Source organism: Phocoena sinus, chromosome 20 (assembly GCF_008692025.1).
Source record: "Phocoena sinus isolate mPhoSin1 chromosome 20, mPhoSin1.pri, whole genome shotgun sequence".
Classification (NCBI taxonomy): domain Eukaryota; kingdom Metazoa; phylum Chordata; class Mammalia; order Artiodactyla; family Phocoenidae; genus Phocoena; species Phocoena sinus.
The window spans coordinates 32,754,721-32,781,977 of record NC_045782.1 but is presented as its reverse complement, the minus strand read 5'-3'; the positions used below and the strand labels follow the sequence as shown (position 1 = coordinate 32,781,977).

At 50.7% G+C, this 27,257-nt stretch overlaps 1 protein-coding gene and 1 long non-coding RNA gene across 8 annotated transcripts in view; one reads left to right on the top strand and one right to left on the bottom strand.

The window, feature by feature from the left end:
* Positions 1 to 3,461: 3,461 nt before the first annotated feature.
* LOC116745897 lies at positions 3,462 to 7,292 on the bottom strand. Its single transcript, XR_004347579.1, has 2 exons — positions 7,204 to 7,292; positions 3,462 to 6,576 (listed from the first exon to the last, which is right to left on the bottom strand). It is a non-coding gene; the product is annotated as an uncharacterized LOC116745897 (long non-coding RNA).
* Positions 7,293 to 7,568: 276 nt separating this feature from the next.
* The window catches only part of HNF1B (HNF1 homeobox B), a 52,683-nt gene continuing 32,994 nt past the window's right edge, over positions 7,569 to 27,257 (top strand). For 2 of the 7 annotated variants that reach the window (XM_032617027.1, XM_032617023.1), the window contains exons 1-4: positions 7,569 to 8,102; positions 12,700 to 12,899; positions 17,590 to 17,776; positions 19,221 to 19,456. In XM_032617027.1, the coding sequence (XP_032472918.1) occupies positions 7,759 to 8,102; positions 12,700 to 12,899; positions 17,590 to 17,776; positions 19,221 to 19,456 (967 nt within the window). In that variant the 5' untranslated portion in view covers positions 7,569 to 7,758. Of the gene's footprint in view, positions 8,103 to 10,014; positions 10,506 to 10,538; positions 11,084 to 12,699; positions 12,900 to 17,511; positions 17,777 to 19,220; positions 19,457 to 27,257 lie in introns of those variants that run through there. The other 5 variants (XM_032617021.1, XM_032617020.1, XM_032617022.1 and 2 more) reach the window with 5 other exon arrangements.

Sequence of the window (27,257 nt, the reverse complement as noted above, 5' to 3'; positions counted from 1 at the left end):
TTCAGAGCAGGAGTTAAATCACATTCATCCCAGCAGTGCTAGACGCCTACCGCAGTGCCTAGCACCCAGTAGGTGCTCAGTAAATGTTTGCTGCTTTGTCTCAGCAGCCCTGCACGCTCTTCACCCCCAGGGCTGGGAGCAGGGTCTGTGTCTAGTCACCAGAGCGTTAAAGAAGACCTTGGTCCTCCCTTACCTGAGGCCCAGGGGCCACTCTCACGCCCAAGTGCATGTCACAGACAGCACTCCTGACCAGACAGCACTAAGCAGAGCAGGGGCGGGTCCACCATGAGAGGAGAGGAGATGCAGGTGGGGAGGCACAGGGTGACACCAAGTGGGCAATGGTTCCTAACTCGTGGAGTGGACCCAATTTCTTTCCTGGCATCTTTCAGGCTATCCATTGCTTGAGCATGACCTTGGGACTAGAATTGGGGTATCTTATTTTGTCTAATTCTTAGATATTGTATCTGTTCCTGGGCTGTGCCTTGTACTAATCTTGTTATTGTACAAACACAATATTGTAGAGAGGACAGTAGAGTACAACTTCAGAAGACTTGGGTCAGTAGAGGGTGGTTCTGGGGCTTCCCTGGTGGCGCAGTGGTTAAGAATCCGCCTGCCAATGCAGGGGACACGGGTTCGACCCCTCGTCCGGGAAGATCCCACATGCCACAGAGCAACTCAGCCCGGGCGCCACAACTACTGAGCCTGCGCTCTAGAGCCCACGAGCCACAACTACTGAAGCCCACGTGCCGCAACTACTGAAGCCCACGCACCTAGAGACCGTGCTCTGCAACAAGAGAAGGCACCACAATGAGAAGCCTGCGCACCACAATGAAGAGTAGCCCCCGCTCATGGCAACTGGAGAAAGCCTGTACGCAGCAACGAAGACCCAATGCAGCCAAAAATAAAATTAAATAAATAAATAAGTTTATTTTTTTAAAAAATAGAGGGTGGTTCTGGAATCTTCAGTGGGTCCTTTTTCCTTTCTGAATCTCAGTTTCCTCGTCTGTGAAATGTGAATACTAATGCCTGCCTTGCCTTCTTTGCAAGATTATTCTGAGGATCAAACGAGGAGGAAGCTCTTTGCACATCATAAAATGCTGTGCAAATGTTATAGCTTTTTACGTGGTTGGTATGTCCTCAGACAGGAAAGAAGACTTTGATCTCTCTCTCTCTCTCTCTCTCTCTCTCTCTCTCTCACACACACACACACACACACACACACACACACACACACACACATACACAGAGACACACGCACACAATCACGAGATTTCTCTGCACTGAGACTGTTCAGGGTGCTTCTATATGCTCCCCCCTCTGTTTGGGTTTGGAAGATGCAAAAGAGCCAGAAGGAAGGCACTTAATATGGAATTAGGGGGTCCCCAGTTCAAGGCCAAGGTCCACTCCTTAACTGTTTGTGGGTCCTTGGGCCAATCCTTACGCTTTTAGAGCCTCTATTTCGTCATCGTTAACGCGGGGCTGAGGCTGCCCAGCTCACAGGTTTGTGGGAGGTATACAGGGGAGAGTATAGGAAAGACACCTCGCTAACACTTCTTTGAATGTTAATCCGAAAGCAGAGCCCAGGAAATCTTAGTAAAGAATGTGGCTTTTCTTTCTTTTCTGAACACTAGCCTGGCCCGTATTGTTGATTCAATAAACACTTATGGAGCCCCTGGTGTATGCTGGGCCCCTGCCAATCTCACTTTTCATGTGTGTAGTAGTAGAAGGGCTAGATTATTGCTCCAGAGTGAAGGCTGTCTGTGCCAGGTGTAGTATTTATTAGTTTAATATCATACTAGGTCTCTCATTTTTAATTTAATCTTTTACAAGCTCCTGGGAACACCCTATTTCTAAAACTGAACCGGCAGAAGGAGGTGGGTTGTTGAATCAAAATGAGAGAAATCTCCTCTACCCTTAGGAGTTTTCCTGGCAAAGATCATCTGATAGCAGCTTGTTTGGGAAATAAAAGCGCAGAGCTGGAAGGGATTTCTAGAAAGGAAGTTGAGGGCTGGGGTGGTAGTACTTGAGATCTTCCTGTATCCATTTGTCACAAGCTTGTAGCTGTCCCTGAAGGGCTTCACAGGTAGTACACACCCAGTGGTGTTTGTCAGTGAACTTACACCAGAAGTCTTGCCTTTAGGAGGAGGGAAGGAAGGGAGGCGGGAGGGAGCCCGTGAGCCGTGTGCTATGATTGAGAAAGCACTTGATTTGAAACCAAGTCCAGCTTGTGCCAGCCCCCCTACAAGGTGTTTTGCTGTGTTATCTAATTTAATCCTTCCAATAACCCTAGGAGATAGAAATTCCATTATTATTGACGCATGGTGATAATATAAAGACTCAAGTTAAGTAACTTACCCAAAGCCACACCCACAAACAACTGCTCTATTTGACTCCAAAGCCAGGATCTCCCCAGTGCCCTGTGCTAATATTGATATCTCTCGGGAAAGTCATTTCTCCTCCCTGAATCTGCTTCTTCATCCCAACAATGAAGAAGTGAAGTGAGATGCCTTTCAGGTCTCTTTCAGATATATGGATCTCTACCTACACTGGTGCTTTATCCAAGGATTGACAAACGGTGGCCCACAGGCCAAATCCAGCCACCCAGCTGTTTTTAAAAATGGTTTTATTGGCACACAGCCATACGAATCATTTACGTATTGTCTGTGAGAGCAGAGTTGAGTAGTTGTGACAGAGTATAAGCCCACAAAGCCTAAAATACTATCTAGCCCTTTGTGAAAAAAGTTTGCCCACCCCTGGAATATGCTAGTCTGTAAGTTTCAATAGTGATAAACTACACATGGAGAATGGGAAAGAATGTACAGGGCCACACATCACCTGTAAACAGAGGGGGCAGTAAGGAGGTGGCTGCCAATGTCTACACTTGACACTTTGGAATTGCTTATTTACTTTTTACTAAGTTATCATTTACAGCAACATGCACACATCCTAAATATGTAGCCTGATGATGTATCCACCATTCTGATCAAGATACAGAACTTTTTCAGCACCCCAGAAAGCTCCCTCATTACCCATCCCTGTGAATACATCCTCCAATAACCTCAAATTTACCCTCTATCACGATGGATTAGTTTTTCCTGCTTTTTAACTTCATATAAATGGAATCACACAGTGTATACCCTTTTGTGTCTGGGAAAGGTATTTAAACTACAGCTTCATTGCTGACAACTTGGAAAATTGAGAAGTATAAATAAGGACACAAAAATCACCCTTAGGGCTTCCCTGGTGGCGCAGTGGTTGAGAGTCCGCCTGCCGATGCAGGGGACACGGGTTCGTGCCCTGGTCCGGGAGGATCCCACATGCCACGGAGCGGCTGGGTCCTTGAGCCATGGCTGCTGAGCCTGCGCGTCCGGAGCCTGTGCTCCGCAACGGGACAGGCCACAACAGTGAGAGGGGCCCGCGTACCACACAAACACACAAAAATCACCCTTAATGGCATCATGCAGGGATGATCACTTTTTCATTTATTCAACAAGGGTTTCACTGAGCATCTTTTATGGATCAGGTACCTCTCTGGGCATTGAGGAGTAAGGCATGAGATGGTCCCTGCCTTCTTGGAGCTTACTGTCTGTGGTGTCTTTTCTCACAGGCTAGTCAACAGTCCCATGTCTGGCACTACCCAGAGTTCTGGCCTGAGCTCATGGATCATCAGCCCAAAGGCCTGGAAATGGACACCCTGGTAATTCCGGAATTTCAAATCATAGAAAAGTTAGGGAACTTAAATGGTCATCCAGACCAACTGGCCATTTTTCAAAAGCAGAATCAGAAAAGGTACTCAGCCAAGCCTTTGGAGGTGAAGAGTTATCCCGAAAAGAGTGTTGTATCCAGAGCTGGAAACTCAGGCTCTAACACCACAGTCTAAAATGTTCTCTAGGCTGCAACACTGCTCTCTAACAGTAAGGCTCCCAGCCTCCTTCAGACTAGGATAGGGCAGTATTCATGTTTTACTCTAGAGACGATTTCATTTTGAGGCCTTCTAGAGACTCTCCCAAATCAATGTGAAAGCCGTGGAGAGTAGAGCAGCAGAGAACAGAGGGGACCAGGCTCTCCCTGCTGTAAGCAAATCAGGGTAAGCCTGGAAAGTAGGGGGAAGATTGTGTGCATAAGAGCAGGAAAGAAATATCCTTTATGCCGTGAAGTTACAGGAGAGACTGAGTCCATGGCAATCACACTTGCCATCCTGTGAAACTTCCAAGATGGTGCCCAGAAAACCTTTATACAGTAATGAGCCATCTGGATTTTAAATTATCTTGGATCAGGGACTACATTTCCCATAGAAAATCTTGGGATTTGAGCAGCGAATTCATTGTTTGAGTAGAAGAACCTAACGCGGTCTCTTCGAATTCAGTAACTCTTAAAAGAACAAGCTGGGAATAAAAGAGACCAAAGAGATCGGCTGCCTCTCTTCTTGGCCTGTTTTCATGATGTGCTGCCTCTTTCTAAACATGTGATATCCAGGAACCTGCAGCTACGAACTCATTTAATCTCCACAAAAACACAGTAGAGTATTATCATTATTTTCCACCTAAGGAAACTGAGGCTCAGAAAGATTATATAGTGTGCCCAAGTGGCACAGCTGGCTAAGCAGATTGGAGAACCCAAATTTAGGTCTGTTTGACTCCAACATCTGCTGTCTATTCTCTGCCGTGGAATCACAGCAGAATTCCCCCTTTTAACTTCCCATCTCCCAAAGCAGTGAAACTGGAGCCCTTCCTCTTTCATCCTAAAGCCCTGCTCAAGAGTCCTGAGCCCCAATCTCAACCCTTCCATTAACTTATTACAGTAGCTCCAAGCCACCTCCTTAAAATGTCCTATGTCTTCTTTTCCCATTTCTTTAAAATGGGGCTACTGTATCAGCCCGTCACTACTTTATCCTGTGTGAAGCATAAACAAGGGTTTTTCAGCTGTACTCTGGCTTCCTCTGTTTAGGGGAAGCTTAACCAAAGGGTTTATTGCGATAGCTCATTTGGTTAGCATTTGTGACCCACATCCTTAAAAAGAGAAGTGGGATACTTACACTTTTCTTTTTAAATTTCCATATGAAGGGGTAGATACTGGATCTGCTCACAGATCCATAGTTGCAGTTACTTGGTTGGTGAGCACCCATATTGCATCAGGTGGTATATACAAGGTAGATCTGGACAGGAGGGTTACAGGAAGTTGCTGGATATTAATAGCCAGATTATCTGGACACGCATAGGAAGTTTCCCTGTACTCTGTGCAACTTCCTGTACGTTCCCATAGTTGGCCTGGGGTAGGGGGCAGAATGGGTTTTCTGACACCTGAATTTTGAGAGGTAAGGAAGCTTGAGAGTCGGACGGGGCACACAGCAGTTGGAACTACAAATCAAAGCTTTGTTGTTAAAAGGGAAGTGATGGCTGGTTTTTTAATGGGTTTTCCAGCTAAACACAGAAACTGATCTTCATTACAGTTGACTGCTTCTATCCTGATAGTCAGTGAGAGACAGAGAAAAAGCGATTGTTCTCCAGGGACATTTACTCTGAACACTTCATTATCCCTGTTGAGGGGAGCTGGGTTGGCAGAAAATGTTCTCCCATTGGGCTGAATTGTGAGGGGCAAGGATCTGCCGTATGTCACAACAAACTAGAAGACAATAAGGTGAAATGAAGAGCCCTTGTTTCTATGAACTTATTACCCCTTTCTCCGGGAAAGACACTGAGACGGTGTAAAGGTCCCCCAGAGCTCTGTGCATACAACCACCCCTTTCTCATGGGTGGCCCAGGCGAGTGGAGCAGTCCCCGTATTTAAGAGGCAGCCTAGCTCCTTAGCAGCCTGACATCTGGAGTTTCAGCCCTCACACACCTGGGAGATTTGATCCGGAAACAAGCAGACAGGGCTGCAGACCCTCCCCACCCCAACCCACGCTGAAATTACCCCTTCCTCCTAATTGTCTTTTAAAGGTGGGAAGGGAGGAGAATTTGCTTAGAAGCTCCTTTGCAAATTCCCTGCTCATTCTGAATCTCCCGGTCCCTCCAACCTCAGCACTGGATCTGCCTGATTCTGAGAATCCTAAACCTCCAGAGGGGCTAGATTTTACTACTGGAAACTGGCTTCCTACCTTCCCGGAAGGAAAAGCGTGAACACTATTGTTAGGCCACAGGGTCTCACAGGTGGTCTCATTCATTGTGTACAATGCCCCATCCCCTGCACTTTAGGTTTCAATACTGCACAGATGATGAACCTGAGGCCTAGAGAGGGGAAGGGGTTGTTCTCTGCCCCAGGAACCATGGGACTGTGAGCGATGGATCCTAAAAAGCCCCTGTTCTTCTGCAGGTCCAGTCCAGCCTGTAGGTCTGGGTGCGACTCCTGCATCCTTCCTTCCCCTGGGCGCCTCAGGGAGAGGCAGGTGAAACTCCAGTAGTGCTGAAAGGTTCCCGGCTTCCTTCCTGGGCCAGGCCGGCGTGGAAAAATACTTCTTTCCCCCGGCGGCTTAGTCCGCGCCTTCCCAACTTGGCGTGGGAGACGCCTGACAGGGCCACCTTGACCTCGCCTCTGCAGAACACCGCCCCTGGCCCCGGGAACCGCTGTGTCCTGGAGCTGCGAATAAACCAGAAATCAGTGGGCCCAGAGAACGTGCAGCTCCAACTGTTCATCCAGCTGCAGGCCAAGCCTTGCTTTCACTGCCAGAAAGGAGGCCCAGCAATCCTAGTTTTGCCCCGAAAGCGGAGGCGCTTTGATAGTCCTGGTTTAAACCGGGGAACCCAGTGGCCCAGGCGTCCAGCTTTCCGCGGCTCGGCCAGGCTGGGTGCTGGTGCAGCCCCGCTGCTGGGGGAGCTCAACTTTGGCTACTCCCTCTGGTCATAAATTAGTCGGTGCCTCCTCCCAAGTGTTCTCCGGACCTCCTTCCCGCTGGCCTACGCTCTCGGTCCGGCAGTTGTGCAAATCCAAACTGCTAGACCCAGCTGGTGAGGGCCTGGGGTCCGCAGAGCGGTAACTCAGAAGTAAATGGGACCACCGCCCCCGCAATCCACACTCACCCCACCTAATACGCCCCATTTCCCCCAGGTCTCCGCGTCCATTCCCCTGCGGTCAGTTTATCCTCCGCCCGCCTGGCTCTCCCGGCCCATCGCCTGCGTCGGTTGGGACGCGTCGGAGGGTCTCTGCTCTTCGCATCCTCCTCCATCTCCTTCTTCCAAGAGCGCCCCAGCTTCCTCCAGCTCTCACCTGAACCCCCGAAGCGCAGTTTCTTCTTCTCTCCGGACTAAAGCCGGACCCGCAGCCGGTGGAAAAGTCCCGGAGCCTTCCACACTAGGCTGCAAGCTACTTGTTTAACAAGTCCAAAGGTCAGCTAAAGTTTGGCTGATAAACAGAACAAGGACAAGAATCTCTTCGGCCCCCTGGCGTGAGTACAATGGACCCTGGCAGCCCCGCTCCCGGCCCGGGTCTCTTGCTCTCCCCGTCTGCCCCTCACGCTCTCCCTCTCTCGGTTTTCCCCCCTCCCCACGACCATTTGCATCGGGCCGAAAGCCGGGCCCTCCCCACTAATTTGCATATCTTATATGGCCTAATGGTGGCGATCATGGCAAGTTAGAAGTTTTCTGACTCCTCTCGGAGGAGACTCCGGACCCCGGGGAATAACAGGTGTTTGGAGGCTGAAGGGTGGGGGGGTTCCTGGACTTGGGGTTCGCTTGTGAAACTCCCCTCCACCCTCCTCTCTCGCACCCACCCACCCCCTCACCCCCTCACCCCCTCACCCCCTTCTTTTTCTGTCCTTGGAAAATGGTGTCCAAGCTCACGTCGCTCCAGCAAGAACTCCTGAGCGCCCTGCTGAGCTCCGGGGTCACCAAGGAGGTGCTGGTCCAGGCCTTGGAGGAGTTGCTGCCATCCCCGAGTTTCGGGGTGAAGCTGGAGACGCTGCCCCTGTCCCCTGGGAGCGGGGCCGAGCCGGACACCAAGCCGGTCTTCCATACTCTCACGAACGGCCACGCCAAGGGCCGTCTGTCCGGGGACGAGGGCTCCGAGGACGGGGACGACTATGACACCCCTCCCATCCTCAAGGAGCTGCAAGCCCTCAACACCGAGGAGGCGGCGGAGCAGCGGGCGGAGGTGGACCGGATGCTCAGGTAGGCGCGGACCGAGGTGCGGAGTGTGCGTCCGAGCCCCTTGAGCCCCCGGCCTCGTGCCTGAGCGACACTGCGCGCGACCGCTCTTGCCAAGCCTGGTTCCCACCAGAGAAGTCCCCCGGGGGGCGCTCCGCTTCTCTCCCAACACCTGGAACCCTCCAAGTCCCTCAACTGGACAGCCCGAGCCCCGAGGCTTCAGGAACGCCTGCCCAGGCCAGCGCCCGGGACCCGCGGGGCCCTCCCGGCCGGGCTGGGGCTCGGCCTGGGAGAACCCGAGCTGCGGGGCCCTTTGCCCGGAGGTTTGCCCACGCGGCGCAAGGTGCGAGTGGGCGCAGTGAAACCGCTGCGATTCCCAGGAGACCAGGCTCGGGCCCGCATTAGCCCCAGGCCAAGCCTTTCTCCTGAGGTACCAACTCCGCGGTTCGGGGAAACGCCGCCGGCCTGGGACACGGCGTCCTGCCGCTCTTGGCAGAGGGACAGGCGGCACCCGGGCCGGGATCTGGGGGGCGACTTATCTGGAGTGCGCTCCCATTTACAGCGCCCGTGCAAGACCCCAGGGCTATCCGAAATCCCCAAAGCCCGTTTAGATTCGCGAAAGGAAATGTTTGCACGTTGTCAGGTTAGGGTGGATCCTCAAGCGGCAAAAGAAACCACGTCACTAAGCAAGCGAGGGGAAAATGCGGCCAAGACCCCAGTTCGCAGCGGATTTGGTGGGAGAAAGGAGGGCGTTTCCGGATCTCGCCGCCGACACCCCGGCGTCCCTGGGGAATCCAAGCAGGCTGGCGGGAGGTCTATCTCCCGGCCCCGGGTCTTTTGCTAAAACTCCCCGAGCGGCCCAGGGCTTTGACAGCTGGTTACTAATTATCCAAGGAACCGAGCGGTCCCCTTAGACCGCACGTCGCTCCCGGCCACTCTGCTTTAGGACCAAGGCCCTCGCTTGGCCTCGGACCCTTCAGAGCCGCGGTCTCTAGACAGGGCCAGGACCAAAGTCGCTCCAGGGACTCGCGCAGCCTCGGTCACCCGCCCGCAGTGGCAGTTTGGGATGGGATATGACCTTGCATTTGAATTTGCTACCTGGGGACCCGGCGGCTTACTCTCTAGCAAAACAGTCAGGGGAATTTCTAGATTTTTTTTACTTCCGGAAATTATGTTGCTACAGTTCTGAGGTTTGAGGTTCTTCCCTCGCGGTTTCGCCCGTGGCGGCGGTTTCTCCCCAGCCGGGGTTAGGGTGCAGGAAGGTGAGAGGGGTCTGAAGAGGAGCGGCTGGGGCGCCAGGGCGGCCCGGAGGTTGACCCGGGCCCGGCGGACCGACCGATCTCCCGCCGCCCACCGGCGGGCCCACCCCCACCCCCGCCCCGGTACCTAGGCCCATTTGCCTGGCCGCAGGCGCCCGCCTTCCAGCTGGGATTTGGAAGGACGTGGGAAGCCCGAGGCGACCTGGGGCGCCCCTCGGCACCCAGCCCCACGCCGGTCTGGACGCGGCAGAGATGTAATATAAACTGCAGCACGTGGAGTTCGGGTGTTATTAATTTATTTCTATAAATCATCAACAGAAAGATACACAAAAAGTCGTGATTAGGTTGAACGGAGAGGCGGGTTATTCATTGGTGAAGTTGTAAACGCGGCGGCTTCGAGGGGGAAGGAAAGCAGAACGCGGACGCGGGGCAGCTCGCTGCTGCCCGAGCACACGCACCGCGCTGCTGGGCCCTCCCAGCCGAGCCCCCGCGCCGCCCGGAGACCCGGCGCCAGACCCGGGCTGCCCCAGGGCCGCCGACGCCGCAGGCCCGGCGGGCAGAGAGCCAGGCTCGGCCCGGAGCCCTGGACCTCAGCGTTCTTCGCTGAGCAGAGCCCCCGGCTCCAGGGGGCGGGGAGCGAGGCTAGGGGGCCCGAGACCCCCGCTGAGGCGGGGGGACGCAGGACAGACCCCAAGGTTTCGCTCCCTTTCCCCAGCGGTTGCTGCCTTCCCTCCCCCAACTTCGGGAGTGGTCAGACTTGATTAAAGTAATTTTTCAAGAAATCGCTAGCGGTCCCCAGGTCACTGCACAGTCGGCTGCTGACCGCCAGACGCACGCACTCCCTTTTTGGCCCACCTCGCTCCCCTAAGGCGGAAAGAAAAGAACGGGGCAAGTCACTCTGGGGAGCGCCCGGCCGCTCTTTCCATCTCCTGGAAGAGAAAGGCGAGAAAAGCAGGCCGGGGGCTGCGCGCTGCTGTGTCCCCGGCCCCAGCTCTAGGCTGGCGCGCGGTGGAAAGTTGGAAAGTTGGTTGCTCCCAAGTGTCCGGGCTTGAGGCTTCTTAAAGAAGAATCACAGCGATCTGAGACGGGGTCCAGGACCTCTCTGCTTGTGGGCGGCCGAGGCATTGTTTGGAAAGGAGCGTGCTGGGCTGGCCAGGCGGGCGCCGAGGTCGGGCGCTTGACACCTGCGTCCTGAGCACAATGCCCGGGCGCGCTTCTCCCGTTCTGTGTGTTTATCGGGGTTGGGAACCCCTGATCACGGGCTGTATTTTCAAATTTCAAAACGTAACCGACTCTCGGGGCTCTATCCGGTGAATGCAAGAGAATTCTGTGGTCAGAGCTGTAAAGGTGTAACTACGCCATCTTATCCCCAACTCTGGTCCTTCAATGCGGGCTGAAAGATTTGCTATGGTTTATAAGGTTTTACTGGTTTGGTTTTTTTTTTTTAAACCTTCCCAATTGTTAAGCTAATTCACTCTTAACAACGGAATCATTCGCTTTTAGAACATTACACAATTTCGGTTAGGTTTCTTAGACACACGAAATAAATACAAGTAAAAAAATATTAAGCAAAACTAAAAAAGTCAAAGAATCTGTCGAAGCAGCATTAACTTTTAAAATCCAAATACTTTTTCTAACTTTTGAAGCTACTGTTGGTATCCGTTGAAGGTGTTTTTCTACCCTGAAAATATCTGTGGAAATATTCACCAGAAATAAGATTTTAAATGAACTCTGATGTTTACACGGGTATGTGCAAAATGTTACATTACTTTCCTCTTACTCAAGGTGAATTCTCCATGCTTGAAACTGGGACGCGGTTCCTCATTTTTTGTTCCTGTTGTTAGTTCGTTATTTTGTATTACATGGAAGTACCTTTATAAATACTTGAGAAATATATTAAGCTATAAGTAATTAATCTTTTGTATTTCTCAAAACATGTCTATCAAAGCCTGTGTTTTCATAAATTTCATATTAAAGACTTGCTAAAATGATCACAGTTTTTCAAATGCTTACAAAAATCTCAGTTTAATTACTGGATTTTAAAAACTTCATTACACAAACGTAACTTTAGTTGACATGTTACAGATACCATTTAGAAATGAATCGGTTATTTCATTTGCAACACTGTAAATGTTGTTTTTCAGCATTGTTTTTTATTACCTCTGAAACTACTTTTTCCCTTCACTTTTTTTCATGTTCTTTCAGGCTATTATATACATCAACATACAGTAAAGGGATGCTGGGTTTTTTTTAAGTTAAATATGTAGCTGCATTAAACAAATAGTATATGTGGATGTATTGTTTCTTGAATATTTTTGTTCTATACTGTGCACTGTTTTCTTAATTTCTGTTTTCAATTATATCTCTCACTTTTAAGTCACCTATTCAACAAGCAAGAAAAGATATTGGCAAAGTTGAAAACATTTGGAATAAATTCAAAGGCACTAATACAGTGTTCTAAAGAAGCTTTTTGCTTTACCTGTGTTTATGAGAAATGTAAGCTCTTATCCCAAGCTTAAAATTTATGAGAAAGATTAACTTCCAGACACTCTTACCCTGTCAGAGGAGAAATGTAAGAATACAGGAAAACGTGGCATTTGGAATCATTCATATCTTATTCAGAAATTGAAATTATTCTCCCTCCTTTTGGTCTTATTTGAGAGGCGGGGCTGTGAAGTTTTTTTTTTTTTTTTTTTAACTTTACTGGCCTCACCTCAGTGCAGCGATTCTTCAGCCCCAGGGAGGAACATCATTTCTTAAAACTTTTCTGAAACTCTGAAAACTGTTTAACATTTGGCTAAGAAGTCCTCCTTGCTTCTCAGGAGGTGGACACAAAAGTTTTACTCCTGTTTTAGAAGACAAGAAACGGAGACGCCCATTCTGAAGGGAAATAATGGGGGGCAGTCCAGGTGAATTTAGAGATTCTGCCCTCTGTCATTGTCGGATCAGCCAGCCCAGCCCCAAGCTAATGGCACCTCCACTGTCCAGTGGGCCTCTTGCCGTTGTTTAAGTCTCTCACATTCCAGGAAAGTGAAGGAAAGCAAGATAAAGCAGGAACTTCTCTTTCTGCTTCCCCAGAGAGAGTGCTGGGGTGCTTTCCCATTCCTGAAGCAGGGAAATCATCTTCCTCTTTGCCCTCCTAATCTCAGATGAAAGGGATGGAGTACACTATATAGGAGCTTTCATCTCCTCTTTTGTTTAGGTTCTATTTTGGCCTCTCCCCAGGATGTAACTGGGACAGGAGGAGAAACAGGGGAAGGTCAGAGTTTTACACAGAGTTTAGGTAAAACCTCTAGAAAAAGGGTATTTCTCCCCGACCTCTTCTACCAGCATCCTTCCTAACCATCTGCTTATCTGTCTAGCGAGGACCCTTGGAGGGCTGCCAAAATGATCAAGGGCTACATGCAGCAACACAACATCCCCCAGAGGGAGGTGGTCGATGTCACCGGCCTGAACCAGTCACACCTCTCCCAGCATCTCAACAAGGGCACCCCTATGAAGACCCAGAAGCGCGCCGCCCTGTACACCTGGTACGTCCGAAAGCAACGGGAGATCCTCCGACGTAAGTGCTTTCATCCTGCCTCTGCCTCAACCAGGAGTGACCTTTGCCCTAACTCTGACCCCTGTGGAATGCCTCAGTTTCCTCTTCCTCAACAAGGTCTGCATAGCGCTTGGCAAATATAAGGAAGCTGGCATGTGGATTTGGCCTTCAGCGCTGCTGTACAATGGGTTGACTTATATCATTTTCTTCTCCCACGATCCCCTAGTACCCAGCCAGTTGCTTTGACAAGCCCTTCAGTGTGTGCAGTGCACCTTGAATATTTTGGTCCCTGCTTCCAACATCTTTCTCTTTGAAACCAAGTAGGTAACAGTGGAGTATCGTCCCCAAAGTAAGCCAAGCAACTCCCCTTGATACATGACCATGGGTCAGTTTCCAAGGAAGACATTTAGTAGCAATCAATAACATTGATCACTATTATCGTTATTTTCCTCCTCTCTGAAAAGAGTATAAAAAATAGAAGGCATTTGTATATATAGATATATTCAGAACCTGATCCTGTTATTTGGGGGGGTTGGGTAGGGGGGTGCAACTGAGTTCTGAAGCAACTTAAGATGCTTGCTTGCTCACATTTACCAAAATCGGTGGAGTTTTGAGACCCCCAGCCGGTGAGCCTATCGGACGGAGGAAGAAGTTGCTTCTGGCTAAAGCAGGACACACTAAAATCATCTGCATTTGCAACTCTGACCCGTGAATTCTTGTCATTTCCATTGTCATTCCCCAATTTCCTTTTTGTCCCAAGATTTCTTCTACCCAATAACACAAAGATTTTTGTTTTGAAGTCTAGGGAAGTTTGAACTGCCTTTCAATGATAAGAGTATCAGTGACCTACTGTTTTTACTTTAGGAAGGTATACTTTTACATTACACTTTGATTATTTCGATCCAGCCCTTTTTCTAGGAAAAATTTATATGAGCTTTCACTCCTCCCACACACTATCCTCTGGGCGGTGGGCTTCTCTGTCAAGATATGAGTTTCCACCACTTTCTGGGCTGGGTTTTTCCCCTCTCACTGGAGGCCTACTTTTTAAAATCACTCTTGTTTTCTGTCACACACTGACCTGAAATGATTGTTTCAGTATTTATTGTCTCAATGTCTGTGGGCTGGAAAGGACTTCAAGGTGGAGGGAAAGGGTTTAAGGGTTCATCTCTTATTGTCGTGGTTTGCTCTTTTGTTGGAAGCATTAGATGGGTACGTTAGAAGAAGCAAAGTGAGAGCTCTTTGCTACTGAGGGGAAGAGGCCCCTTTTAAACTCTGGGGTGATCCACTATCCATGGTGACTAGGTCTTTAAGAATTTGTGTGTCTGACATGAAGCAACTCCCTGTAATTCCTGGAAAGCCTAAGAAAAATTTTCAGGAGCCATAGTCTCCAAAGGCCAGAGAACCCTTGGGACACGCCCTCACTCTAATACAAGCCTCAGGCAGCATCTCCAGTTTGAGCTTCCTCTCTGCGTGCCATGGGATTTCCCTCAGAAAGGAGGACAGTCGGAAGCTTCTAAAAAGACAAAAGTCCCCAAAAGTTTCTCAAGATGCTTGAGAATGACATTTTGCAAAAATGTATGACAGTCTCTGCAAAGGATTTTAACATTATTATTATTGTTTTAAAGTCCCATGAGACAAAGCTTACGAAGCATCCCTTCATTCTGTAAGTATTATATGAGCACCTATGAGGTGCCAAGCACTTGCTGGGCTGTGAGATACACACGTCCTTTTCTCCAGGGATTTACAAGCTAATGAGGGAGATGAGATGTTTGAAGAAATAATGACAGCTGCTTTCTAAGAGTTGTTATAAAAGTATACACAAGGGGCAGCAGAGGAATTGCTAAATTGCCTAGAGACATCACGGAGGGCTTCCTAGAGGAGGCGACATTTCAACCAATTCTTAAAGGATGAATATAAGACATGCACGCATGGGATAAAATATAGGAAGTGAGATGAATAAAAGAGGGACACAAGTGAACGTGGCAAGTGGTGAGAGTGGGGAAGATAAAAAAAGATGACACATGATAAATTTTCTTGAGAAACTAAAAATAATAAATGGTAATATTCATGAACCCATCTATGCAGATAGAATCTCCTTGTCCAGGCTGGCTCCTGAGCCTGTAAAGAGGTTGCCAAAGCCAACTGCTTCAAGTTAATTTTTATGGGCAATGAACATTTTCTGTGCCCCTCCCCCAGTTAATCTGGAAGGAAGTGGGGGAGAGTTGGTGGTGGATGGAGGACATGGGGGAGTCTAGTTCTTCAAAACAGGCAGCCAGCAGCCAGAGGCAGGCCCCACAGTGTGGGCAACTGCGGGCGTGTCTCGCACCCACCACAGGCAGAACTTCAGGAGTCAGTTCAGTTACCTCCACTCAAGGCCGATTGGAAGGTTTTGTGGGTGTGTTGTTTCAAGCGAGAGGTGATATGAGTTTAGCGTCTACAGGTTGGGTTCACGTCCTGGCTCCCGCCCCAAGCCCATGAAACTTTAACTGGTCTGAACCTTAATTTCTTCATCTGTACAATGGGGATAACAATACTTCTTGCACAGAGAGGTGTGAGAATTAGGGGAAGGGGTACATTTGGAGGATTTTGTATAATACCTCACTGTAGAAATGGTTCAGTAAATGTTCCCTGTGATGACATCTGCTCATGCCAATGAGGAAACTCATGCTGATCCCGGGTCCTTGGGATCACCCGTACTGGCTTTGGCTATTATTCGTGGTAACTCCACAGGGCCACAGGGAGGAGAGGAGTCACTGAGACAGACACCCACTGAGCAGGGGACTTCCTTCTCCCACTACGATCCTCCCCAAAGTCACTGTACTTAGATGGCCGCTATGAAGACCAAATACTACAGGAAGTGTAAAAGCACTTTGAAAAGTATAACTTCCGTAGGAACTTGGGTGACCACCATTATCATCACCATTGTCCTGACTAGGAGCAGATGTTCTAAAAGACTATTTAGTGCCTGTAGGTCTTCACCCAGTCCCATTCTACAGGCGGGAAAGCTGAGGGACCAGGAATTAAGGAACTTGGTTGGGACCCTACATTATTTCATTGAGTCAGTAACTTCCTGCCAGTAAATTTGGCAGAGACATTCTCAGGTATCTAAAGGGATTGTTGGGAACCAGTGAAAACAGAGCCCTAAGTGGCCTGAGAATCATCCAAAGTGGGCGGGGCCCAAATCAAAGGTCCCAGTGACACGTTCAGTCCATCTACCTGGGAGACAGCTCGTTAACTTGGCCGATCGGCAACTGGTTAAACAAAGGCCAGCTCCACCTGCGTCTGGGGTACAGGCTTGTTAGGGGCCCACTGCTCCTTGTGATGGACCAGAATGGAAGTGGATCCTTAGATGGTAGTAAGTTTCACGTTGCTGGAGGTGGATGGGCTGGAAGGCCACGTGGTAGGGTGTTGTGGACGGGATTCAAGCACTAAGTAGTGGCCTGACTTTGGACCTTGAGGATTTTCTGAGACCTGTGGGGATGACTCCAGGAAACAAGAAAGAAAAACATCAAGGTCCAGAACCCAGGGACCAGGAGTTAGGAGATGAATCTGTTACGTGTCCTTGTTCAGCAGGGTCCTTGGCCTCTATGCTTGTTCATGTGTAAAATGGAATTAATCACCCTGACGAACACTTTTTCACGCACATGTGGGGAAGAGGACAACGAGGCTGCCTCTTCCATGAGTAAATATCAAATCTCATTGCAACCAGAAAGGCTAGGAAATCACCACCAGGCAAACTGCCGTCTTCCATTCATTCATTCAACCAAAATATATTGAGGGTCACAGTGTGCCTGGGTCCTGGGAATTGGACTGACAAGGGGCATCATGCCATCTATATTTACCTTTCTCCAACTCATTAAATGCCACTCCCAGGAAGGTCCTGTGTTTGCTATCTCCTGCATTTCCCATCTTTCAAATGTGAGGGCAGGTCTGTAAGACTTTTCCCTCTTGGGCTGTTTCCCTCCTAAATGGACCCCTGGACACACACACACACACACACACACACACACACACACACACACACACCATTGCCTCCGAAATGATCTGAGCTCTAAAGAGCTTCTTCTCTTTCCAATACAAAGGTCCAGTTATGTTTATTTCAAAGCAGTAGTCAAAAGATTTGGGGTTTGGGGTTTTTCAAAGAGCATAACATTATAATGTTGATCCCTAGGAATTATGAGGAGAGCGGTGGGGGGAGCTATTTGCAGCCTCTAAACACTTTGTCTAAGCGCAGACTGTACTTTTGAGCATTTTTTCCCCTAGACCTGAGACTTGATGGAGTTCATCTCCTTGACATCAAAACACAAGAGTTCAGGATTCAGAGTGTTGCTTCATGTCTGAGAGCCAGTGAGCCAATGAAATAATAATAATAATAAATTGTCCTGCAAACAATGGTCGGCCACGTTTGAGCTCCTCCAAAGAAAGGAAAGGGGTGGATTTGGTGGAGCCATCAGAAGTGGGCAGTGAGGGGCCTGAGCCGAGCCTCCCCCCTGCACCCCCACCCACAGTAACAGCAGATCCCAAAGCTCAGGGGAGAGGAATAAAGGTGTTTTTTTTCCGTTGGTCTATCTGTCTGTGTGTCTGCTGAGTGAAGGCTACAGACCCTATCAAATCTACTCCTTTCTCTTTTCAGAATTCAACCAGACAGTCCAGAGTTCTGGAAATTTGACAGACAAAAGCAGTCAGGATCAGCTGCTGTTTCTCTTTCCAGAGTTCAGTCAACAGAGCCAGGGGCCTGGGCAGTCCGATGACGCCTGCTCTGAGCCCACCAACAAGAAGATGCGTCGCAACCGGTTCAAATGGGGGCCCGCGTCCCAGCAAATCTTGTACCAGGCCTACGACCGGCAAAAGAACCCCAGCAAGGAAGAGAGGGAGGCCTTAGTGGAGGAGTGCAACAGGTAACACCACCAGAAGCTCACCCGAGCGGGCAGGCAAGCACGTGGACCCGAGCTCCATCCCCTCAGTCCTGGAATGTTGAGACATTAGTTATCCAGATAAGGGGCCAAGTCACGGTTTCCCAAAGTGTGTTCCACAGAACCCTCATTTCAAGCCATTAATAAATCAGTTTGAGAAGCATCATTCTGCATACTTCCTCTTAGGGAGTTATGACATACATGAATATTTGAAAGGCTGCTCTGAGAAGTCCTGCAGTCAAGAAACCCACTTCACTTTGCTGAATCGGTTGTTAACCATGGGAGGTCTCTCTGTGGTATACCCCTATGAACTATTATCCCAGAGAATGCTGGAGAATGCTGGTCTAAAATACAATGCCAACGAAGGGAGAATCGTGTGTTTGACCTCCCTTACGGACCAGGGAAAAGCTATCCCTTAGCCACAGACTGGCTTTGGCCTTGACCAAATGTTACACACATTGGTTCAAAGGAAACTTAGCAGGAGAGCAAGAATTACTCAGATCTTCCCTCCACTCTGCCCACACTGATTACAGTCCTTTTTGTAGAGTTCATTTGTTCTTAATGACATGGAATTTTAAAGAAAACTATTAGAAATCCTCAAGATATCTTTTTGCTTCATTCCTGCCCCATCCGCCCTGACTCCAACCTTGACTTTTAAAAAATCTGCTCTTTGCTCTGGTTAAGACCTCTCTCTGGGCTGGACTGGCTCTGGCAGTGGGAGGATACAGCCAGGGAGGTCAGGCTGGGGAGTGGGGAGGTGAAACGATCCGCCCATACATGTCACAGCGTCCTCAGCTGTGCTCTGGCCCCCTGCTGATGAGAAGGACCCCCCAGTATCCACTGGTGTCTAAGAATCTCTCTCACGCCTGGCCCTGGGGTTTCATCAGCAGTTGATAAAACTAGAGACCAGCCGTCTTTTGCGTGGCTCCATTTATACCTCCCCTAGCCTGCCCCTTGGAGGGGGTTCTGCTGTGTGAATAAGGAATCTCGCTTCCCTGGTACCCGTGTGGGATGTCCAAACCCCAGAAGTCATTTCAGGGTGCTTTGGAAGGGCTTAGAGCCGGGAGCTTGCCTTTTGTAGAGTGGGAAGAATAACCACATCAGGAGGAGTCAGGAGGCCCACCTGGACCTTCTCCCTGAGCTGCCCGCCCCACGGCTTCCTCTCTTTTTCAGGAGCCACACCAGAGGCCGCACCCCTGACTCCCGGGGCAGTGAGCCTGCTCCATACCCGTGTTCCGCCCCACTCCTGCCGTCTCATCAGATAACTACACGGGCTGGCCTTTTCTCAGGACAGGCTTTCCCCCGCTCTATCCGTGGCCTCTTCGCCCTCCTTGCCAAGGCCCCCCGTGATTGTGCGTCTGGGGCCAGACGCCGGCGGGCCGGCCCCGGGCCGCCCTTGCTCACCACCTACCCTCCCTCCTGTTCTCAGGGCGGAATGTTTGCAGCGGGGTGTCTCCCCCTCCAAGGCTCACGGCCTGGGCTCCAACCTGGTCACTGAGGTCCGCGTCTACAACTGGTTTGCGAACCGCAGGAAGGAGGAGGCATTCCGGCAGAAGCTGGCCATGGACGCCTACAGCTCCAGCCAGACGCATGGCCTGAACCCGCTGCTCTCCCACGGCTCCCCCCCGCACCAGCCCAGCACCTCCCCTCCCAACAAGCTGCCAGGTAAGCCAGGCCCCAACGCCTCGGCGACCAGACCCTCCGGCTTCTCCCCACGGCTCTCAGCGCGTCTCAGAGGAGGCAGTGCTTTTGGATGGTCCTAGGGCTGGCCTCCTCCTGCTGCTGGAATATTCTCGTGAGAAGAGCGTGTGGCTCTAGCTGGGTTTGCTCTAACTCCTCGCTCGGCCTCCGGGGAGCCCTCCGCCCGCCTCGTTCTTCTGCAGGCTCCTCTCTCCTGCCCTTGCGGCTGCTGACTCAGCGGGTCAGGGCCACCACCGGATGAGACGGAGCAGGCTGCCTCGCGGGTGTGCCCGGTCCACGCCGCAGGCAGAGGGGTGGCCCCTCCGCCACATCCAGGTGCACCCCCAGGGCTCTGTCCAGCTGCAGCGGGAGGAGCCCAGGGCCCTCTGGGGAAGAGCCACTCTGCTTGTTGGCATCTGTGCTCCGCCAGAGTTAGGGCGGGGCGGGTCACTTGAAATCTTGGTGGTGATGAGTTGGCCAAAATTGGTTGAGTACCTATGTGTGCTGCCCTGCGCCAGGCCCCCGGCCGGGATTAGGTGCCTCTGCTCTGGGCTGTGGGCTTGTCAGGATGGAATCCTACACCTTCCTGGTGGGAAAGCACCCCCCTAGGCTGAGGGCTGCGTCGGGCATAGGCTGGGGATGGGATGAGTACGTCTTCCCCTGGGAAGCGGGCTTCCCGGAGTGGATGTGTTTGCTGAGGTCAGTTTGGTGCCTGTGTAGACAGACTGCGGCACAGCCTGCTGCCTGCTCTGGGGACGGGTTTGCAGGAGCGCCGAGCACCATTTCTAACTCGGGGGCCGGTTCTGAAACTGCTCGTCCCCTCGCCTGCTGGTTGCCCTTCTGATGGGAGAGGCCTGAGACCTGGGCGCTGACCTAAGTGCTGGGGGCACAGGCTCAGAGCCAGCAGCTGGGCCGTCTCCAAGCATCTGTTCCACACTGCACCCCATCCGCCCAGCATGACCCCTTCAAGTGTCTCTGGGAGGCCGCTACTGTCCAGCGCGAAGCCTGGGGGGCCAGGGAGGGGAGCTTCTCTGGGTCCCGTTGCCACGGAAGGGGAGGGCTCAGCCACACGAGAAGAAAGTTGGGGTTACTCTTGAGAGGGAGACAAGCCTCCAGATGAACACTGGCCTGACACTGGCAAAGTAACTACCCCTGTGCTGTAGCAATCCCTGGATCTGGAGCGGGGAGCTCCCAGGGGGCGTGGCTGGGGTTAGGGGCGTTACTGAGAAGACAATGGCTATTGTGCTGGGACCTGTGATCTCCACACCAAAGTCAGGGAGCCTGCAAGCCAAACAAAGGCCCGGCAGCTTTCTGACAAGCTGGGGTTGTGGTGAGGTCACCAGGCGGTTGTTGGCTTAGGCATTCTGTATGGTGACAGGAGACCCAGAGAGGCGGGGCTGGAGGGGCTGGAGCAGGTACTAGGGACAGGGCAGGGGTCGGGCGGGAAACACGGCCCTGAGACACCACCGAGCCCTCTGAGGAGGCGTGTCCCACTGGAAGTGGTTTCTCTGGGGTCCCCGGAAGTCGCAACCTTTTTATAAATCAGTGAATATTAGAACCGGGAGGAACTTGGAAGAAGGAAACTGAGGCCCAGAAAGAGGTAGTGACTTTGCAGAGTTCCACAGGGCGACGGTAGCAAAACAAGGGCTAGAACCCAGGCCTGCCAATTCCCACCCTGTACTTTCCCGCAGCACAGACAGGCGCTGAGTCTGGGCACCACGTTGGTGATGAGTAAGACACGCATGCGTCTCTGTCCCTGGGGGCTTATGGTCTAGTTGGGAAGACCTCCTGCTGGCGTAGAGTCCCTAGAACTGGCTGGGGATCAAGGTTAACTTTGGGGAGTTTGTGCGTCTTTCTAGCTATTTATGGAGCAATAATTATGGGCCACTGTGTATTTTCAGTGGCTACCTTCCCTTCTCCCTTAATTTTCATTCAGGGTTCATCAAAATAGTCCAGGGACTGATTCTCTGGACTTAGTTTTGAATCCTGATTCTAACCTGGTTCTAACTCCCATAACTGCAGTGTGGTCAATTCACATAACTTCTCTGAGTCTGAGTTTCCTGTCTGTAAAATGGAGATATAGTACCTACCTCATAGGGGCCATGTGAGAATTAAACGAGAGAGTGTGTAAACACCATCTTTCCCAATAAACCATAACTACTATTATCATTATTATTATCACAGAAGGCTAAACAAGCGGCAGTGGAAAGAGTGACGGGCAGTAGAAATCTATTTCCTTTTCAATTTCATACATGGGCGTTGTTCCTAAGAGGCAGTGAGGTGTGTTCTGGGGATGGGGTGCAAATGCTGCGATCAGGCCCTGGCCCCCTCGCAGACTGCTGGTGGAGGCAGCACACGGGTTGTAACAGGCTCCTAGGGAGTGCAACCAGGGCCGGCCTGACGGCAGGGAAGGTTTGATCTGAACCTCTCACGATATATTTCCCATCACGGTCCCTACAACCAAGGTATGGTCTCTAACCAAGCCCCAAACCTACCTGGATGCAGAAAAGGGCTCTGTGGTGGCCGAGGAGAAACCAACAGCCCGAGTCAGCCCTAGCAGCCTCTAAGGCTGAGCTGGGGAGATGAGGTCCCCACCCCCTCCCCACTTTCCCCTCCAAACACCAGTGTCTGAGCCAGGAGGACAGGAGGCACCTTTAAGACAAATCTTTCCCTTGACCCCTCTTCCCGGAGAGGAAAGCGTCCCTCCTGTACCTGAGCCCCTTCCCTCCCAGCCACGCTTACGGTGCCGTGGCCCACTTGCCCACGGTGACCACAGTGTGACCCTGGTCCTGGAATGTCCAGCACAATAGGAGCGGCAGAAGGAGCCCTTTGCCTCTGTCAGCAGAGGCTGATTGGTTACAAGGTGCCCTACAAACACACTGTCAGCAGAATCAGCTGTTTTCAGCGTTGCCCCTCCCGACTTTACAATCACACGCCAGCATGCAGCCCGGGGTTGTCATGGCTTTGTCTTCCTCATGCATGCTTAATTGACAATTAAGTTGAGTCTTTGAACCAGCCTGGCTGCCTCTGATGGGGCTTCGTCTTTCCAGTGAGTGTCACAGGGGCACCCTTTGTTTGCTCTTCTTGGGGGCCTGGAGTTACTGTAGCAGGCTGTGGGCAGCCATTTATCTTCAGCCAGGAAGACCTTTATCTGCACCCCCCGTCCCAGCTCTCGCCAGCAGGAGCTGTCCCTGGTTATAGGCCCTGTGACAGCCTATTCTGAGGCCATTGAGCAGGCCCGGAGTGATGGCCCCGACCTCCATTCTGGAGCGGAATCAAGAGAAAGGCCCCCCAAAGGTCAGAGAGCAGGGCTGTGGCCAGGAAGCAGACTGGTTGGAGACTGGTGCCTGTATTGATGAGCCCGAGGAGGAGGAAGTTGGCACGGGATGGAAGCTGGGCTAGCCTCGGCCCAAGCCCTGGGATTGGCTGCACCATCTGTGGTGGCCTTGCGTACTGTCCCCTTTGCTCCAGTCTGTGGCAGACTCGCCTGGTCGCCTCCAGCAAACTCACCCGGCCGCCTTGTGACAGCAAGAGAGGGACAGAGGTCTTCATCAGCCTTCATTCACCCCACACCTAATGTCCTCCCTCTTGTATCATCTTTCGAGAAGGAGATAGAGGCTCATTCTCCTCGTAAGAAAGTGAGGCCCAGAGGCGAGAACAAGCCCTACCAGGATAACCTTTGGATGTCCTGAGCCACACAGCCTCTTTACCCAAGAAGAGGAGACGTTTATTTCTGTGGCTGCTTTCTCCTCACTCCCTTCAAATTCTACTCCTGCCTCTCCAAGCCCAGGGGCTGTGATTGCCCCCATGGTCAGATCAGAGCTTGAGGACCTGAGAATCCAGCCTCCTGCCTCCCCCCGAACCCCTCTTACATCTCCTCCTAACTTGCCTGCAGAAATCTAACCCTGGGTCTTAGACAAACGAGACTCTGGGCCAGGATATCATGTGGTCACTGTGGTTTTCCCTGACACTGAAATCTGCAGAACCCAAGGAAATCTCAAAAGTGCCCAGTGGCGGGGTCGTGAGTAAATCTGAATAATGAGAACAGCTAGTGCTGATCGAGCGCTTCCTGGGTCCCAGGCCCTGGGCTGAGTACATGCATCATCTCATTTAATCCTCACAACTTTGTAGGGTAGACACCATCCATAACCTTACCCCTTATTGTACATATTGTACATATAAATTGTGAGATATTTCGTATGTCAGTAATTTGCCCAAGTTCATATAGTTTGTAAGTGGCAGAGACAGGTTTTGAGCTGTTACACACTGACTTTCACTTTGCTTTATGCAGATGCTAAGGACTTTCAGGCATGGAAATCAACACACACACACACACAATCCTCCCACAGTTCCTTCTTCTCCTATATTCTTACTGTTCCCCTCTGAATGACAAAGGGGCTTTGCGAGGTGGGTTAAGGGTGGGGTCCCCCAGTCTGGCTAGTTTGCTGCTTCCGCCTCCCTCTCAGCCTCCCCCCACCCCGCCACCAACTGTTGCCCCTGACCAAGGTGGATTCTGTGCCCTGCCCAGGGAAGAAATCAAAGCCCCCTCTTTCACAACCCCATCCCCATCTGGGTGGGGATTTGAACTGCCCTTGCAGTCGACACTGTCTGGGGCACTAAATGCCTTAACAACTTAATGGGGCTTCTGAGACAGTGCAGGCACCTCAGCTCACCTCTGGAGCCCCGCCCACTCCCTGGGCAGCAGACGAGTGGAGGGGGTTTATGAGGGCAGTTGTAAAAATATTCATCTCCACAGCAAAGATCCCCACAGTAAATAAGCCCCATTGTCCCTAAGTAGTAGGTTCTTTGAGTTCAGAAGAGAAACAGATCCTGCCTTGAGTCATCTGCTATTGTAGAGAACACATTTATACTGATGTGGAGTTCCGTGGCGGCCACGGCTCCAATGTTCTCCTTGTAGGGACTTTATCGGACTGCCATTTTATCTGTTGAATTCGAAGGTCATTTTATCTTGCGGGTACCACCCCATCGGCTGCCACTAGATTGGGCAAGACAATCAGGATACTAATGAGCTTAAGAGGCCCAGCCTTCAGAGCATTCTGCTGGCAGCCTCCCCCTGATAGCGGACCAACCCTGGTCTGCATACAAAGAACCCCGGCTGCCCGGGCTGGTGGGACTCCAGCCTCCTCACAAAGGGGCCAAGGAGATACCAGTGTTCTATCACTGAAGGCAGCCCTACCTGCGTGCCTAATCCCCCTGAAGGACCCTTAGAGAATTCAAGGACTCCTTGATGCCTCATGTCCGATCCAAGGAGGAAGGAAGCTGCCTGCAAGCACATTGCCCCAGCCCGCAAGTTACGGGAGAAGTGTCCTTGGAGTCTGTTTGTTGAAGGTTTGATGGAAACTGACAAGAACTGGGAGAGAATTAAGCAGAGGGAGAGAGGCAGAGAGCTATGCAAGGGTCTATGAAGCTAACTGCTGGCCGGGAAGCCACAAGATCAAACACAAACGGGGAGAGGGGAAAAAAATATGTATATATGAAACATAAAAATAAATATATATGAAGCATATATATATATATGAAACCTAGCCCCCAAATAAAGTCAAATACATTCAATCCTGGTTATCATCCTAGCTGTGCATGAGAACTGTAGTACAGGGGATGGCAAACTTTCTGTAAAGAGCTAGATAGTGACTATTTTAGGCTTTTCAGGCCATACTGTCTCAGTCGCAGCTACTCAGCTCTGCCTTTGGAGAACACACCAGCCATGGACCGTATGTGAACGAATGCACATGGCTGTCTTCTAGTAAACTTCATTGATGGGGATTGAAATTTGAATTTCCTATGATTTTTGCACATCACAAAATATTCTTTTTTTATTTTTAAAAACTATTTAAAAATGTGAAAACCATTCTGAGCTCGTGGGTCATACAAAAACAGGTTGCTTGGCCTGCAGATCACAGTTTGCTGGCCCGTGCTCTAGGACAACGGTTCCTAAATCTCGCCACATCTTAGAATCAACTGGGAGACTTCCAAAAATCCCAGTGCCTGGGCTGTACCATAGATGCCTGACCGTCAACAATACCGACATTTAATATATGCTAAAGATACTCTGGAGAAATGCTGTTAAAAATCCAAGTGGGCGTAGCGACAAAGTCATGGGTATGGAGGTCGACATGAATCCCAACCTCAAATTGGCCACTGATCAGCTGTGTGACTCTGGACTCTGAGCCTCAGTTTCTCAGTGCATAAGATGGAGACACCCGCTCATGCAGATGTGGGAAAGATTAAATGAGATAACATATGCAAAGCACCCCAGATGTAGCAGGCTCTCATAAATGGTACCTATTACCATACCTTGTGGAGCCCAGTGGTTTGGGTTTCTTTTTCCTCTTTCCCTCTGTTCCTCTTATAGGTTTATTTCAACCTCAATTTTGAGACAATTTGAGTAGGTCTACTAGATACTCGTCTTGGTGTTTGCAGTAGACTCAGGCTGGCTTCTTGTAGTAACTGAGTCTCAGGCAGGCTCTCATGCTTCCAGGAAGGACTGCTCTGTGACATCCATAAGGCATTTGCAAGTGCCATGTCCAGTGCCATAGGCTTTCAGTGCAAAGACACTAAACAGTGAGAGAAAGCTGGGAGGAACCGTGGATGGTGGAGGGGATGGCAGGTCATGACCGTGTAGCAAGGTCAGCTACGTAATATGACCCTGAATTTCCTGTACCTAATAAGGCATTTCTCTCCTTTAATGAAAGGAGGTGTGAGTACCCCTGCTCGTCGGTAGTTAGCCCTGAGAACCTGCCACTTAGAGAGGGTGTGGTACTTTCCTGGTGGAGGCCAAATCTGAGAAGCTTCATGACCTTTGTTCTTAGGAAGGAAGCTCCCCCAAACTTCACGCAAAAGAACAGTAAGAAGGGGTGGGGTAGACACGGTTCCTGCAGTGAACGCAGGAAACCTCAGATGCTCCTGAGGGCTGATTTTCTGGAAGCGACATTCCTGTACCTGAGAGCAGGCATCTGCTTAAGATACCTCGCCAGTACCCTCTGTTCTGGCTTCAGCAGCCCCGTCCAAAGCACACCTGTGTGAGTTCAGCCACAGAGGAGCTGACCAGCGAGGCTCAGTCTCTCTAGTGCTCTCAGGAAGTCAAGACATTTCTCAGGACGTGTACACTGCATGTCCCTCCCAAGTTGGAGACACACCATGCATGCAGATGATCTTTAGCATTTAATGACTTTCCCAAGGGAAATCCACATCCCCCAGGCGAGCTGGTCACAGGCAGTCCATTGCCAGGACCACACTCAGATGGGTGTGTCTGGGTAGCAAGGTGTAGCACCCCAAACAGGCTTGGGCTTGAATTGTGGTTCTGTCCCTGTCTGGCAGTGTGGCCTCAAACAAGTTACTTAGCCTCTTTGAGCCTCAGTTTCTTCATCCATAAAATAGGGATCGTAATACCTATCTCCTTCAGACTACTGAGGGGCTTAAAGGTGATAAAGTGCACCCAGTGAGTGCCCCACACAGTGCCTGACCCAGAAGGGGTTATTAGGTTGACTCAGGAACCCTCAGGGCGTCAAGAGAGAGGAAGAGCTTTGGTTCTCCCTGGGTTCTTGACAGGGCTGTGGTTTGCAGTTTCACCCTGGAAGAGTTCCCTTTTTTATGAACCCTGCTTTTCATTTGAGACATCAGGAACAGTGAAACCCAAGTATTGACAAGATCTGTGGTTCTCAGATCTCCTTCCCAGGCCACATGTAAGGCATCTGGGGAGTTTATTAAAAGTACCCATGTCTCCCCTATCCACACCTTTTAGAATCAGGATTTGGAACAAGGGGTC